The sequence below is a fragment of the Sturnus vulgaris genome, chromosome 4, assembly GCF_052056855.1.
Source record: "Sturnus vulgaris isolate bStuVul1 chromosome 4, bStuVul1.hap1, whole genome shotgun sequence".
Taxonomy (NCBI): Eukaryota; Metazoa; Chordata; class Aves; order Passeriformes; family Sturnidae; genus Sturnus; species Sturnus vulgaris.
Window position 1 is genome coordinate 48,057,600 of NC_142246.1, and position 15,514 is coordinate 48,073,113.

The 15,514-nt window shown below is 49.0% G+C and overlaps 1 protein-coding gene and 1 long non-coding RNA gene across 6 annotated transcripts in view; one reads left to right on the plus strand and one right to left on the minus strand.

Moving 5' to 3' along the window:
- Positions 1–10,839, minus strand: part of LOC148224002 (uncharacterized) — a 32,853-nt gene extending 22,014 nt beyond the window's left edge. Inside the window, exons 1-4 of one of the 2 annotated variants that reach the window (XR_015803294.1) lie at positions 8,731–10,839; positions 7,970–8,079; positions 3,958–4,390; positions 3,300–3,422 (exon numbers count right to left, since the gene is read on the minus strand). This is a non-coding gene — a long non-coding RNA (uncharacterized LOC148224002). Of the gene's footprint in view, positions 1–3,299; positions 4,391–7,969; positions 8,080–8,730 lie in introns of both variants that reach the window. The other variant, XR_015803293.1, reaches the window with a different exon arrangement.
- A 3,905-nt stretch (positions 10,840–14,744) lies between these two features.
- The window catches only part of LEF1 (lymphoid enhancer binding factor 1), a 70,277-nt gene continuing 69,507 nt past the window's right edge, over positions 14,745–15,514 (plus strand). For 3 of the 4 annotated variants that reach the window (XM_088163853.1, XM_088163854.1, XM_014878320.2), the window contains exons 1-2: positions 14,746–14,857; positions 15,201–15,432. In XM_088163853.1, the coding sequence (XP_088019979.1) occupies positions 15,223–15,432 (210 nt within the window). In that variant the 5' untranslated portion in view covers positions 14,746–14,857; positions 15,201–15,222. Of the gene's footprint in view, positions 14,858–15,200; positions 15,433–15,514 lie in introns of all 4 variants that reach the window. The other variant, XM_014878317.2, reaches the window with a different exon arrangement.

Sequence of the window (15,514 nt, forward strand, 5' to 3'; positions counted from 1 at the left end):
AAGGAAGAAAAGCACCCTGGTCAGGATAGTTTATTTCATTTAGCTTTAACCTATCATTTGCAGGCTGACTTCATTTTTTTAAACTACTTTAAAATTGCCTCCTAGGAAACAAATGTTAAACAAACCTTCAAGGAAGAGATTGTTTGTGAAAAAAAACACTGAAGCTTATTGTGGCAGTAATCAAAAAGGACATATTAATATCTTGCTTTTATATTTTCAAATAAAATTCACTAAAATGATCACAAAACCACTATACATTTTTCTTTAGGGAAAAAGAAAAAAAATTAAAAAGAAAGAAAGAAAGAAGAGGAATGGCATTTTGTGTGGAAAAGCATTCCGAGCTATTTTTCATGGAGAAACTGAAACTGCCAGGGACAAACACAATGTCTTTTTGCTCTCTCTCACCTCCTTATTACTGAGTTTTACTCCCAGCTGTTCTGTGGACTTCAGCTGGGTCACTGCAGACATGTGGGAGAAGACAATGTGTTACCCCTGAACCGACTTAGGGGGGTACCAATACCCATTAGGGATTACAGAAATATGTATCTGTAGCAGACTGGGAAGTGTCAGTCACGGGAGCCTTCCCTATCACCCTTCACAGCAGCAGAACTGGTCCTACGATGACCATTTTCCTCTGTCCCTAGAAACCTCATATGGCTTCCTTTTTATTCCTAAGTCTAGGAAACACAGGCAGTCCAAGGGCAGCGCAGTGCAGAGCCAGCAGGAGGTGCTCCTATAGCAAGGAAATCTGTCCAACAGAATAAATCCTACATCTGTGGCACCAAATTCCCTTCTGCTGTACACGTTTGGCATACTCAGAAAAAGGGCTTTTGGCATAGCAGGGGAAACAGTTTGGGATCTCCTACTGCAGAAACCTAGACAGATGCAATATTTCTCTTGTTTTTAAGTTACTGTAATCAAGCATATTGCAAAGGAGAAAAAAATAAATGAAAATATGTTGTTAGGTCCTAGTAGACTTGCAATTTCTGAATTTCTTTTAGAAATGCCCATAGAGTATTCCGTCTTTATCCTCCCAAGTCACTGAGAATAACACATCAAAGAGCATGTTTGCATTTCTATAATAGATAACAGCATTGACATAAGCTTCAGGGTTCATACAAACTATAAACTGAATTACCAATCGCCTGTCTCACATATTTATAAACTGTAAGTCGAGCCTGGAGAAAAAATTCCAGCTACAGGTGAAATAATTATTCCAAAGCTTTTAAAGAGTCACTTCTGAGCTGTAATCTGAATTCTGGTGACTGTGAATTATCAGTTTGGTTTGTACCAGCCTCTGCTTGCATAGCAGGAATCAGATGGTAACATGGTCTCTGCTGATCACTGCCATGGCAAGGTTGACATTATTGTTTGAACAAGAGATTTTGTAAAAGCTGCAGGTCTCTGTCTCCCCTGGCTGAGGAAGGAAGGGATTTCCTCCTGCCATGCTCTTGCATCGCCTCCAAAGCCCACGGGAGCTGGGCAATCCTCCGAGACACGAGAGGCAGAGCAGAGCAAGCCCCGATGGCACAGAGTTTCTGCTTACAAACCTGAAAGTATTACGGACTATGACACTTCTCCTCATGCTTTAAGGCAGAAGAAGAAAATTCTCCTTATTCTGTAAAGCTCGCATGAGAAGTGCCCACTTTGGGAGAAGCCACAGTTCTCAGGCGAGGATGCACGTCAGTGGAACGGTGTCTGGAGACAGCTTGAGTCATTCATGCAGCACCAAAGTACCCAAAGCAACTCTTCTGCTGCAGCTGCTGTTCAGCATGTCCAAAAAGAGAAGTAGCAACAGGAATCAGAGGAAATAATGACATGGGATTTCAGGTGGGATGTTCTTTCTTTTCCTGGGTAGTTTGACAAAGACCAACTGGAGACTAAGTTGGACATGCTTGTCTCTAGATCTCACACAAAAAAGAGTAGACCCAATATTTCATATGAACTTCTCAGTAATATATGGTTCTGGGAATATACATTAGCATGTAGGCATTTAAGACTGGAAGAATTAGGAGACTTTAATTATTACAGTTCTGTTTTGAAAATGAAGACCTCTCCTGCTCAGGACTTAAGAAACTATCTTGTCTGAAATTACTCTAATGTTTCATCTTAGAGACTTTATATTGCATCAACCCTAAGTTCTTCTTCACAATACACATAGGAACAATCTATTTCCTTGTGGATCCCCTATTGCACTATGCAAACACTGGAAATCCATTAAAGCCAATGTTATTAATGACCCTTTAATTGAAATTATTACCTGGAGGTTTTTAGCTATATGACAAGAGCTTTCCTTGAATGTGTTGAGCATTTACTTTAAAAAAACCAACCTTTTCTGACAGACAGGAGTGATTCTAAACCAGACCAGATGTAACATATCCTTGGTTTTGCCACGTGGTGACAAAAGCAGAATATGAAATTACCTTTTGGTAATTACCTTCATCTCATCAACATGATTGATTCTTGTTCACTTATGACTGCGCCACAGTTGGCATTGGGATTTGGGGTCAGACCAGCAAAAGGGATTCTGGTGACTATAGCGGCATTCACGAGCTCTGTCAATGCAGCATGGTTTATTTAATTCAGCAAACACTTAGCTTTGGCAGCAGAGAGAAGCACAGCAATGTAGACAGAAATATTAAGGTAGAAGTGCAGAGAAAAAAAAATTCTCCTGGTTAGACCACGTCTAGATTCAAAGGAAAATTGAAGGGGGAGCAAGGGAGTGTTGTTTTGGTTTTCTTTAATTCTTTTTTCCTGGGTTGTTATTTTTCTGAAATAGAGTCATGTTCTTGTGCTGCAAGAAATATGAGGTGAGGATCATTCAGTGATGAAGGCTCTGCAGCTGACAGATTACGGGACAGATTCAGCTCAGTCTCTTTAGCTGTGCTTCTCTGCAAACTGAAACACTCTCTCCTTTTTCTCTTTGGATACATTATCTAAGAGGATCGATACATAGGAATGAAGACAGCCCAGCTTTCTCAGAAACAGACACAGCGCTGAAAAGATACTCCAAAGTACCCTAAAAAGTACTTGACTCTTAAAAAGGTTAGTATTTAAAACATTGGACTGTGTAAGTGAAAAATGTAAAACTGTTCCAGTAGAATATGCACCAACACTTTAAAATGGAAGTTTACAAACAAGAGACCCTTTGTTCAGTGGCACCATTTCCTTTGGTGTTTGGAGGCTTTTTTGTTGCTTTCTGGCTCCAAAATGCCTCAAAGAAACTGAAAATAAATCTTGCTCCAAAATCTTGCTGAAAAAATGCTTCTAGGTTAAAACACAGAAAAACCCACACAAACCTGCTGGGATGGTGTACTTGACTGACTCTCCTGTCAAACAACTTCAGAATCTGGTAGCAATGGAGAAGTGGGGCAGATCCTCATACACATAAAGGAAAAGGCCTACACAATCCCAAAATGTGGCTGAAAAATAACATGCAGGTGCAATTATTATTGAGTGCCCCTGGTATTTCCATGTGACATCATATTCTCAGGTATCTTACTTTTTTTTTGCTCCAAATGGCTCGCAGTTTTTCTGCACCCACTACTCTGTAACTATCACATCTGACAGAGCTGCTTATGCTAGATGCTGTGAAATTTGAAGGAGCAAGTGCTCCAGGGTAGTATAGTTTTTGCAAGGCTCCTTCAGCTTTATGGAGAGCTCTTCTCACCTTTCCCAGGACAGCATCAGCAAAGCTCATCATGCACTTTGCATCACGTGTTTCTAGGCTGCATTCAGCAGAGGTAGGTTTCTGAGGGAGGAGCTGGGCTGGCGAAGTTGAGTGAGCAGGTTTGTGTTCTTCTAATCATTTCACTTGGTTTAAGCTTTCAAAGTCTTACAAACTTAGAGAGCTGTCCTTATAGTTTTTATGTAAACTAAATAAATCAGTACTCCTGAAAAATGCCTACTGATAACACCTGGCTACACTGATATGTCTGAATGGCCAGACCTACTCACCTTTACAAAAGAGATGGTAGACTGTTACAGAAAACCTTCTGGTCTAAGCACTTTGGTTACTGGTACAGCCCAGCACAATAACTTGCACTGCAGTAGGCCTTTCATTGTAGAAAGCTGAGGAAAAGCACAGCCAACACACCAGCCCAGCTATATGTGCTCACATTGTCCCACAGCCACATGAGCTAAACTCAGTCAGAGCAAGCAGGCAACAACAAATAAAATGTCCTGGTTTGGCAGCCTCTTGCCTTTCCAGGGAGAGATTGTTGAAACCACTTCCAACAACCCTGTTGGGGCATGGACTCTTTCTTCCTTGGCCTGATAGTAGTCCATGTCTCTCCTGCCACACAGCAATTTTGAAGGAAGCTCAGCCCTTCAGTCAATCTCAAGCCATGCATTTTCCACATCACCCGGGCGATGGCTGGCATTTAGGCTCCTGACAGAAGAAAAGGGGCAGAGAAGAAAAATGTTATCTCTTACACAGTTACTAAGTTATATTACATTAATATCTATTATCAGGGAAAGTGGACATTGGAATGGACTACCCATAAAGGTCGTGAAGTCACTGTCACTGGAGGTGTTTAAGAAAAGAGTGGACGTGGCAATTGGTGCCAAGGTTAAGTTGACATGGTGGTGTTCAGTCATAGCCCAACAGAGGTTGGACTCGAGCACTTCAGAGGTATTTTCCAACTGCATTGATTCTGCGGCTCTGTGGTAGGGATGGATCTCAGAATCAGTGTGAAGAGTGTTGCTGCTGCTGCCATTTCCTTCTCTACCATGTAGTAAATGGGTATTTGTGCTTTTGATGGGAGTAAGGCACGAAGGATCCCTTCCTTGCATGACAGATGACAGCCACAGACAGGCAGAGACCCTTAGCCTGGTGGGAGGATTGCCAGTGGGAGCTCTTGCATTTGTGCAGAGCCCCACTGAACTGACATGCAGGGACTGGCCCAAGCAAGATGGTTACAGGCAACACTCTACACTGAGTTGTATTTAACACAGAAGCCTAAATTACACAGCAGATCAGGAGAACTTCCTTTGAAAAAGCTAACAAGGTGCCACCTGTTTCTCAGGTCAGAGCCAGGACTTCTGAAGGCACACACTTTTGACAGGACCCAGATCAACTGAACAAAGTAATATTAATTGGGTCCCCTCCCCTGCATGGGCACTGCCCTGGTGCCTGGCTGGAAATTAGGAGCAGCTCCAGGGGATCTTGCAGACTTCCCCAGCTGTGGGAGAACTCCACAGGGAGGATGTGCAGCAGTAAGGAGTGAGACAAAAGTGTGACAAGGAACTTCTGAGAGATGAGAATGAGCTGAAGGATAATTAATTTCCCCAGATGAGGATAGTTCAATTAAGTTCAAAGATACAAACTTCCTCCAGAGCATAAGCTTCTCTGGGACAGAAACCTGCTAATTTGGAGAGCACACCATGTGTAACAGAGGCTGTGTGGGCAGCTCCATAAACCATGGAGTGGAGCAGGAGGGGAGACCTTCCTGCCCAAATCAGACATTCACTCACACAGCATCAAAATTACAGCGCAGGTCAGAGCGTGAATTAAGTAAATCCATTTTATTGCAGCTCTGTGCAAGAACTTGCATAAAGCAATGTACTTGGACATCTCCAAGTGCTGCCCTGCACCCTCCATCTGGATCCACCTCTGGAGTCTGCTTCAGCTGTTTTTTTCAAAACATCCAGAGTAGTTTCACCATTTTAGTATCTACCTGCAAAACCTCGTGATGCTTTGGGTTTTAGTGAACCACAAACTACCTTAAAAATGCAACATAAAATTAAATAATTCACTGTTCATAGCTCCAAGTAGGGAACCAAGTAATTAATATACAGCTTAATCTACAGCTTCTGCTATCCTTATACAGCTCCAGTGCTTTGGCCTGCAGCCCCTTTGCCTTAATTGCTCTCACTAAAGATAGCACTCTTCTAATGCAGAATAATCTGGTGAATCCTACACCCATATCAGGGCTAAATGCACAGTGTTTAAGAGGAAGATGGCTTAAAATAACAAGGTGTTTGTTTGCATTCAAGGAAAAATAGAAAACTTTACTGAAAGTCAAAATAATATATCTCAAATGAAATGAAATCCCATTGAAAGCTAACTTTTCTAGTTATCTAATATTATTCTGGTTATGGCTAACATCTCGTGGACGATCCTTTGCTAACTTACAATGGTGAGCCACAGCCTGTCTGCATGCCAAAGATACCCTCTTTAAAGAAAAATAAATACCATGGCATGCTTCTGATCTTTCTCGTATAAAGATTTTTCTTTAATGAAACACTATTTAGATGCTTCACGGCCAACAAACATAAATAAATGTAATAAAAAGTAGTCTTGGCTGTGAGAGAAGTCTGAAAAACTGAATTCCTCAAGGGACAGACAAATAAAGCACGGAAAGTTTTATTTCATTATCAACATAAGTAACGGCATGCATACATCAGCTGGTATCAATCTCGGTTATAGCTTGAGGCCACTGACTGATGGCATGCTGCAAATTCAGATTCTGACTTTTCCATCACAGCATGCATTTGAGTAATTTTCCAATCTGCACTCCTCTGCTGCATCACCTTCCGTATGCCTGGAATGACTGCCTGCAATTGGAGGTTGAGAGATTTTTTTTAAGCTGGTGGTTGTATCTGACCGGTTGTTTCATAGACAAAAAAAAATTTGCCTAATCTTTTTCTGAATCCATTCATCCTGTCAGCCTCTATAACATCTTGCAGCAAGAAACTTCATAATTTCATTACACATTGTTTAAAAAGGTGCTGAATTTAGTAAAAGTTATTAAAGTCTTTTAGCCAAGAAGAGCATAATTATCTGGAGTCTCTTGCTTTGTTGAAAAGCCTTGTTACATGGGCAAGGAGTGTCGGCTCAGCTGCCAACTCAAGGGTCACCCAGACACACAAGTTTTGCAGCTGCTCCTTCCTTCTGACCAGCACAAAGCAGCAGAAGAGGCAAAGTAGCAACAGGAAAGTACAGCTCTCTGTGGAGATGTACAGGCCAGAAGCTGACTGATCAATCATGGTGTAACCTGGCAGATGAGCAACCAGGGCCACAGTCTGAACCCTTGCTTCCACCCTCTGCAATAGCCCAGCTAGTCTGAAGGGTCCCTCTCTCTCACTACTCTTCTCCAGCAGGGCAGAATCCATTCTCCTCCTTAGGCAGGGCTTATTTGAAGAGAGCCTGAGCACCCATGCTCTGGCTGAGCTCAGCAGGGACCACAAGCGGTCTGGGGGACTCAGAGCAACATCATACAGAGAATTTTGGAATTTCAAGTACAACCATTCACTTACTTTCTCCTCTACCCCCCACCGTCCTTAGTTTCATCCCTCATCAGCTCTTTTTCAGCACAGGGTCCCATCTGTAGCTCCCTGCTCCAGCACAACTATGAGTCAAGGTCTGCAGAATTTGACTTAGATCTCCTTGCATGTGATGTTCTCCTTTGACAACTCCTGCCACACCTGCAGGACTTTTGCTCACATCTCTTTACTTCCCTCAGCCTTAGAGAGTCTTTCTGAAATTCTAGATCGCAAGCCAAAACTGCCTGTTTCCCCTGGACATGGACACAAGTACTCCATGAGACCCACTCAAAGGAAAATGGAGCTCAGGGTGAAATGGCCAGCTGTGACTCAGACTGAACTTGCTTTTCATTAAAAAGTGAGCCCTAACTGCTGTCCCTATAGGTTGTGCCTCTCCGCCTTCCAGTCGCCATGAAGAATTGTATTTTCAGATCATTACCAGGCCTGAAACTGTGAAGCTGTGATGCTGAGATCACAAGGCTCTGAACAACACCCCAAATTCCTGCAAACTCCTCTTTCTCTGGCACTTCCCTATCAAACGCTGCTGCTTTTGACTGGTATTCAGCTGTTACAGTTTAATACCTTTGTCGGGCAAATTAATGGCACTTACTTCCATGGGAAGTGAGACATGGTACAGTAAAATAAGACCCAACTCCAAATAACTTTCTCAGCAAGAAAGAAAATTTGCCACCTCGTTACTTGCCTTAAACACTTTCCCTGGGGGAGTGCCGCATGTTTCACCGAGCACAGCAAGATCCTTGGTACAGCCTGGCTGCTGTTCCACCTCCCATCCAGCTGCGTTTCGGCGATGGACTTGGTCAGACAAAGGTCAGGGAATTTAAAAAAAGTAAATAGGAGTCATGTACTGTGAGCACACATTCACTGCATTGCTGAACTGTCTTACTAACCCTGGAGTAGCCTCCCACACTCCCATGCCGTTAGTGCACAGCTGCTGCTGGAAAGTTGCCTGCAGAGCCTCTCTCTCCTCCCACCTCTTTCAAAGGACCTTGTCTGGAGCTACCAGGCTTCTGCTGGCAATATTTGTCAGGGAACAGAGGACTACTGTCACTTAAAAACAAGCAAAGGACTACAAGATGCTTTGATTTCATTGGGAGCACAGAAAGGGGAATGATTTCCATTTCAAAAGCTAGAAGGAAACTGGTGCACAGTCAGCTCTGCACGTTCATTATATATTTGGCAGAATATATCAATTGGTGTATGCTGAATTCCAAAACAAATCTAGCTAGAGCCATGCCAAGGGCCATTGTAAAAGGGTGGCTACTTTACAAAGCACCTCATATACTTATGGGGCTCCAGATACTAATTTTGAACGTACAATCATGTACAAATAGAAGTAAATATTTTCAGCATAAGGCTTCCAACGACATGTGCACAAAACCCCGGCAAAAGGCCCTCAGGGCCTTTCCCTGGTGCATCCAAGAAGTTGCAGCGTGAGACACTCACCAGCACTTCTGAGTCCAAGCTGGAGGTGCAGCAGCAGGACTCAGTTGGAGGGGCCTTTGAAAGCCTGCCCACAGACACTGCCTCTGGGTGTGGCATCCTGGCTCTCGGGGATGGAGAAAATCTCATCCGTTCTGGGACACGTTTAACATTTATTTATTCAGGAGCAAAACATCCCCCTCCAAGAAAGTAGGATATGTTGACGTAAATGGGCAAAACTGCTACTCTGAAATTAAAACACATTTCTTCAGTCAGAATCTCACATTAATGTGGCGTCCCACAAAACTACTAAAATTTGGATATTCAAAGGCCCCTTCAGGGATATTTTACTCCACTCCCTTTGAACATCTCTTTGGTCCTTTCAAAAATGCCAGGCTAAAAATCCCTGCTGGGGGCATCATGTTACCGTGCTCTTTTCAGGTCTTACCTTTAATATAACATTAACCTCACATTTTGCATTTTTCCAAGCATGGCTTTCTGGGTTTAATTCTGAGTCCTGTGTCCCCTTTTATCCACATGCTGTGGATTATCTGATCTGATGAGTCATCAGAAATAAACCTGCAATGGCCTTGCTCGATGTAAGGGTTAGTTTACAAGCTACTTCTTTGTGTCATCATTTATTTGAATAAACCATGCCACTTGCCCTGTATTTTATCTAACACTTAGTAAAAAAAAAAAAAAAAAAAAAAAAAAAAAAAAAGAAGGTGGCCACTAACCAATAACTATTTTAATCTCAAAATAAGATAACGACACATTTGTGAGATCTGAGCCACCAATGCCTTCCTCTAAACAAAAGCTCTTAGAGTAAAAATGCACTGGTAAGATTTGCCCACTCAAATCTCTTAAAACCCATGTTGTTGCAAGAAGAAAACCTAGCTCTTTAAATAGAGTCATTCTGGGCTAAGAACATTAATGGCATCCCAGAACGGGAAAGATGGATGTGTAAATTAAAAAGCAAAAAGCACATATACATTCTTAATATCCTAATACCTATTATATGTGATCTCTTTCAAAGTAGCTTTAAATAAGAAGTGCAGTTACTCTTTGATAGCTGCTAGAAACATAGCCAGGATGCCCTTTGTTATAAATTTTAAAAATTAGTCCGTATTTCATAAAGGCTCATAATAAATGAGTCATCAAAACTTGAACATATTATTCCCTTCTTAGTTTTTTCTCCATTAAAAAAATAAATCTGCACCACATACAGAATAGTTCCCTTCACTCGGCCGAATCCTTTTGGCTTGACTATTGGAAAGAATCCCTTTCAGCCACCATGACAGAAATGATCATACGTGCAATGAGAAACCCCCTCCACACCACATCCAAGTTCCCTCAAGGTTACCAGGAACTGGCATCAGCATCATCTGGAGGCCACAGTAGGTGACCCACCCCGATAAGCAGCTGGACATAGGCCATGGAATGTGAACCACACTGTCCGCAATCCAAACCTGGACCCAAATCCAAAGGTATACCAGATATCTGGACACTGTTCTTGTAAAAACACTGGAAAGGGACAGCACCACCAAAGGGACTATCTGCCTGGTACAACACAAGAGTGAAGGAGGACACTGAGTTTTCTCCCCAAAAAATCCTGATCTATTATTTACAGCTTTCCCTATGGTGTTCATCAGAAAAGAGTCTCTTTAAGCACAACAATTTATTCTCACAGGGTAAAAAGGAGCCTTAGAAGTATTATCCTTGTTTTAGAGGCACTGAATAGGTTTCTAAATACATCCATACAAACTGAGGCATCCTGGGGCTGGTTCCCCAGTGTTGCTGAGCAGCAGCGGCATGTGCAGGACACCACAGCGATAACTCTGCAGAGCCAGTGTTAATTATCACATCCCTGCTCTGGCCCTGCTCACCCCATGTCCTGAAGGAGGAGGATTTATTTGCTTCAGAAGGAATTTGGGAATTCAGCCTATATACTCAACTTGCACATAAATCACGGATGTTATCTAAATGGGGTGGCAGACGCAGACCCGGGGAGCACGCATGATTCAGTCACATTGCCTTGAAAAGGCACCGAAAAGGCTCAGTTTGAGAAATTTTCAAACCTAACATTCTTTGTTGTGCTTTGCAGCCCTGTGGGAGCAGCGAGAGCCGGGTGACCCTCTCGGCAGCCCGGGGCGGGCAGGGTGTGCAGGACGGCAGGCAGGCCCCGAGAATCCCCGTGGCGCACCCCGGCTGTGCCAGCCCCGCACGGCAGAGCTCAGGAAGAAGTCCCGCTGCCCCTCAGCAGCGGGGTGCCCGCCGGGGAGCCGCGGGGCACGGCGTGGGCTGCTGCGGAAGGCGCCGGGCCTCCAGTGCACCCACCCCTCGGGGCACCCACCCTCGACATTGCTTCCCAGGGGGAGAAAAAACTGCGGGGGATTTGCCTAGAAAGACGCCCTCCGAACCGGCCTCTGGGGTGGGAGAAGGGGGTTTTTGTCGCTGTCTGCCCGTTTGTCAGGCAGTATGAAGGAGTTTTGCCCCGCGGCCGCACAGCTCTGGCCCGGCCGAGCTCCTGGACGCGCTGTCGGGCGGGTCTTCCTGGCGGAGCCGCTTGGTTCCACAGCCCGGCGGCTTTAAACAAAAGGGTTGGTCTGTTGGTTCGTTGGTTGGTTTTTATTCTTTTTTTTTTTTTTTTCTTATGAGAAAACAACTGCAGCTCCCTTTTGCGAGAATATTTTTTTTCTCCCTCCCTCCCTCCCTCCCTCCCTCCCTCCCTCCCTCCGGTCCCCCCGACCACTGTGTGCTCCCCCTTCTCCCCCTTGACTCTGACTGGCATGCGTCCAGGACGGAAGAATTTTTCCTCCCCCTTTTCTATTATTATTTATTTAATTTTACTTTATTTCCACTGCACATTTCGGCTCCAGCTCCCCAAACTCTTTGATCTCCCCCGCTGTCTCCTTACCCGGAAGAAAACCCCGGCTCTCTCAGCTGGGAGCTCGGCGCACACGTGGGCGCCCTGGCGCGCCTCCATGCTCCTGCCAAATTTAGTCACACAAAGAGCTCGGGGGGGGGACCGGGGGGGATGAAAGGGGCCGCCAGCGGGACATCAAAGGCGCCGCCGCCCCGCCCCACTCCCGCCCTTCCCTATATTAAGGGGCGCCGGCGGCGGACGGCGCTTCGCGCGCGAGAGTGTCCGGTGTCCCCCCTCTCCCCTCTCATTGCGCTCGGAGGGGTCGTCATTGGCACCCCGGTTCCCCCCTCTCCCCGCTCAGCCCCCCTGAAGCTCTATGGGGTCGTCTCGCTGCTCCGAGCGCTGGCGCTCAGCCCGCCCCGGGGCCGGTTTGCCCTCCCCGTTCGCTCCCCCCTGCCCTGAGTATGGGCAGCCGGTCTGGCCGTCGGGGAGTGCTCCAAGTGCTGGCCCCTTCAACGCTGAAAATGCAAAAAACCCCAACGAACAAAAACTCCTCGACTCTCTCTGAAACGCTAAAACCCACTCAAACGGCCAAAAAAAAAAAAACCTCAGCAACACCTGCTCAAAATTAAACAACAAAGCAAACAAACAAACAAAAAATCCAAAAGCAAAACCAAAATCACGGGAAAGTACAAACTCACGCTAAAAGCAAAAGAGGAAAAAGAAGAAGAAACACCTAAAGCACAGAAATCACCCGTACGAAAGTACCAAACGGCGCGGCGGCAGCCGCGGAACCGGGCGCCGGGCACGGAAGCGGGAGCTCCCCCGGTGGCCCGGGAAGGGCGGCGGGTCCCGCTGGGGAGAGAGCGGGGCCATCGTGGGGCGTCCCCATACCCCAGGCCTTGCCCCTCGCCTCTGGCCGTGCCCCAAGACTGCGAGTAAAGCGACAGCTTTATGTAGTCTCCAGTCAAATCTGACGTTGGAGTTGACGTTTCCTGAGTTTATCTTTTTGTCGTAAATCATTACGGTTTTCACACACACATTCCCCACAGCCCGGGTCCCGCGGCCCCCACCCCGGCCCATTTTTGCCTTCAAAATCCTTCCACCGAAAAACCGATCCGGGAAAGACTCCAGCCCACGTGAAGATACGGCGGAGGGGCGGGGGGAGGTCTGCTTTTCCAGAGGGACCCGATAATGAAACAGAGGAGTGGCCGCGCTGCAGCTCCTCCAGCGAGGTCCCTTCCTGCTCCCGGGCCGCGCCACCTCGTCCCGTCGGGGGAGCGGGTTGCAACACTCAGCCTGTCGCCGAAGGTATTTTTTTCAGAACGGGACCGTCCCGGGGCAGCTTTGCCCGGCCCGGGTGTCCGGTGCCCGCTGAGCGCCAGGAAAAGGCAGAGGGACGGGAGAGATGCGGAGATGCGCATCTCCGCTCAGGAACCATCCCCGAGTGGTCGTTTTCCAAACAACCGCTTCCCCATCGCCTCTCTGCAGCCGTCTCCCGTAGAGGCGGGGGTCTCCCTGCATCTGGGAGCATTGCACAATTAAGACCCTTCACAGGAGTTGCATTTCTAATTTCTTTCTTTCTCGTTCATTTATTTCACACACTTGTTCGACTTGGCAAGTCTATCCCCCGTTTCCCGCTACTTTGCTCCCTTTCTCGGGGTTTGGAGGGTCTAATTTCTCAGCTGGATTTTAATTACCCGTTCGAGGACGCTGACGCAGAGGCGCGGGCGGCGGCGTGGGCAGCCAGGCTCAGCCCGCCCGTGTCGCGGCCGGCAGTGCCGCTGTGCCGAACCCAGCATCTGCCGAAAACGGATGGAGCATCCACATGTTCCCGTTCCTCCGGCTCCCGGCGCTTGAAGGTTTAGCAACCTGACTGGGCATGTGCAAAGCACCAAGCACACTTTTCCGATGCCAAAATACTGGGAAGTTGTTTCCTGCAAAATGTGTGCCCATCTTGTTCGCAAAATAAAAGTTGCGGATCTTGACGTTTCCCAAGCGCAGCCCCTGCTTTTGTTTGGATGACTTTTTTTTTTTTTTTTTTTTTTTTTTCTGTACTCGTGTCCTGCTGCAGGGCTCTGCCGGATCAGCCGGGGAGCTAACGGGGCAGCGTGGTGCTGGAGGAACGGGACAGGGTGGAGGGGGGAATCTCCGTTACTGCTCTGTCTCCTTTTACCGGTCCGAAACTGGGACGAGCTCACCCCGGCGGGTTTCTCCCCGTCTCTCGGGGGTTACTATTCGTTTTTGCCGGGAATTTGCTGGATTCAATGGGGATATCTTAATTCTGCCCTTCGTCCAAAACGGGGGCAGGCAGAGCCTGGTCAATCCCTCGCACAGTTCCCATATCGGAGCAGCGCCATGTGGCGATGGGGAAGGCTCAACAAAGCAGCCCTAAAAAAGCAGGTCTGTCCACCCTTCCTGGGGATGCAGCTAGTGCCTGTGCCCTCCTCGGCGGGCTCTTGGCTGGGGAGGGAAAAGAGCGACAGTGCGCGGCGCAACCCCGCGACGCGGACACTCACACACAAACGTACACGTGTGCGTGTAGATACACACATGGACAGGCTACTCCGGGCAGCCAGAGCAAAGTTTGCCCGGGGGCAGCTCCGCACCCGCTCCCCCCAGCTCCCTACTCCCTCCTCCCTCCCCGCTGGCGCTGGCCCCAGCCCCCTCCTCTCCCCGCCTCTCGGCCCTCCCGGCCCGGACACGGTGTCAGTCACGGCGGCGGTTCCTTTCATCTCCGCCGCCCCCGCCCCGCCCCGCCCCGACGGCGGAGGGAGGGAGGGCGGGAGCGATGCTGAAGTTGCGCTGCCGCCGCCGCCCCGCGCCCCACCGCCGCCCCCCGTGGGGCGCCGCGCCCGCCGGCTGCGGCAGGAGGCCCCGCGCCGGGCGCTGAGCGCGGAGGCGGCCGAGGGTGCAGTGCCGGCAACTTTTTCCCCTGCCCGTGGGCGCGGAGGGAAGCTGAGGAGGGGGGGTCACCTCCCCGCCCGCTCCATCCCTCCTCTCCTGCCCTCCCTCTCTCCCGGGACTGTTTCTTCCTCGGTCCCCCGCCTCTCGCGGTGCCGCCGAGCCGAGCCCAGCTGTGCCCGGAGCCGCGGACGAAGCGGTGGACAAAGGCCCGGTGGGTGCGCGGCACGGACAGCGCCGGCCCCTTCCCACGGGATGCCCCCTCCCCCGGCCCGCCTTCCCCCAGCCATTTTAACTCGGTCCCGCTGGGGTGGTGGCAACTGCACTCAGAGTCGAAACGCAGGCGGGCTCCGTTTCCCTCCGCGTTTCCTTGCCCCCGGGGTGAGCCCGGGTCCCGGGGGGGATGGAGGGGGGTCGGGTCTCCTGGGGGGCGGTCCCTGGCACGGTCAGGACACGGGCGGGCGTATTTCGACCTATTCCGGCCGTGCGGCGCGTCGGGGCGAGGGTCCCCGGAACGTCTGTGTCGTGCGGAAGACGGGGTACCTCGGCCCCGAGGGGGCGGGCGGACAAGCGGGGGTCTCCGGCTGCCGAGAGCAACCCCGAGGAGTTCACGGGATTTTTCCTTCTTCTCTCCTCCTTCTCCTCTCTCCTCCTCCTCCACCCTCCTCCTCCTCCCCCCGCTGCTCCTCCCGCTCCCCTTCCCGCGGCGGGCCGGCGGCCGCAGCAGACGCCGCGCTGCCGTGAGGATGCCGCAGCTGCCGGGGGCCGGGGGCGGTGGGGGGGACCCGGAGCTCTGCGCCACCGACGAGATGATCCCCTTCAAGGACGAGGGGGATCCCCAGAAAGAGAAGATCTTCGCTGAGATCAGCCACCCCGAGGAGGAGGGCGACCTGGCCGACATCAAGTCCTCCCTCGTCAACGAGTCCGAGATCGCCCCCGGCGCCAACGGGCACGAGGTGCGCGGCCGTGGGGGCTCCGCGGGGCAGCGCGGACCGAGGGGGCGCGGGATGCTGGCGGGCTCCGGCCGCCGCCGCGGGG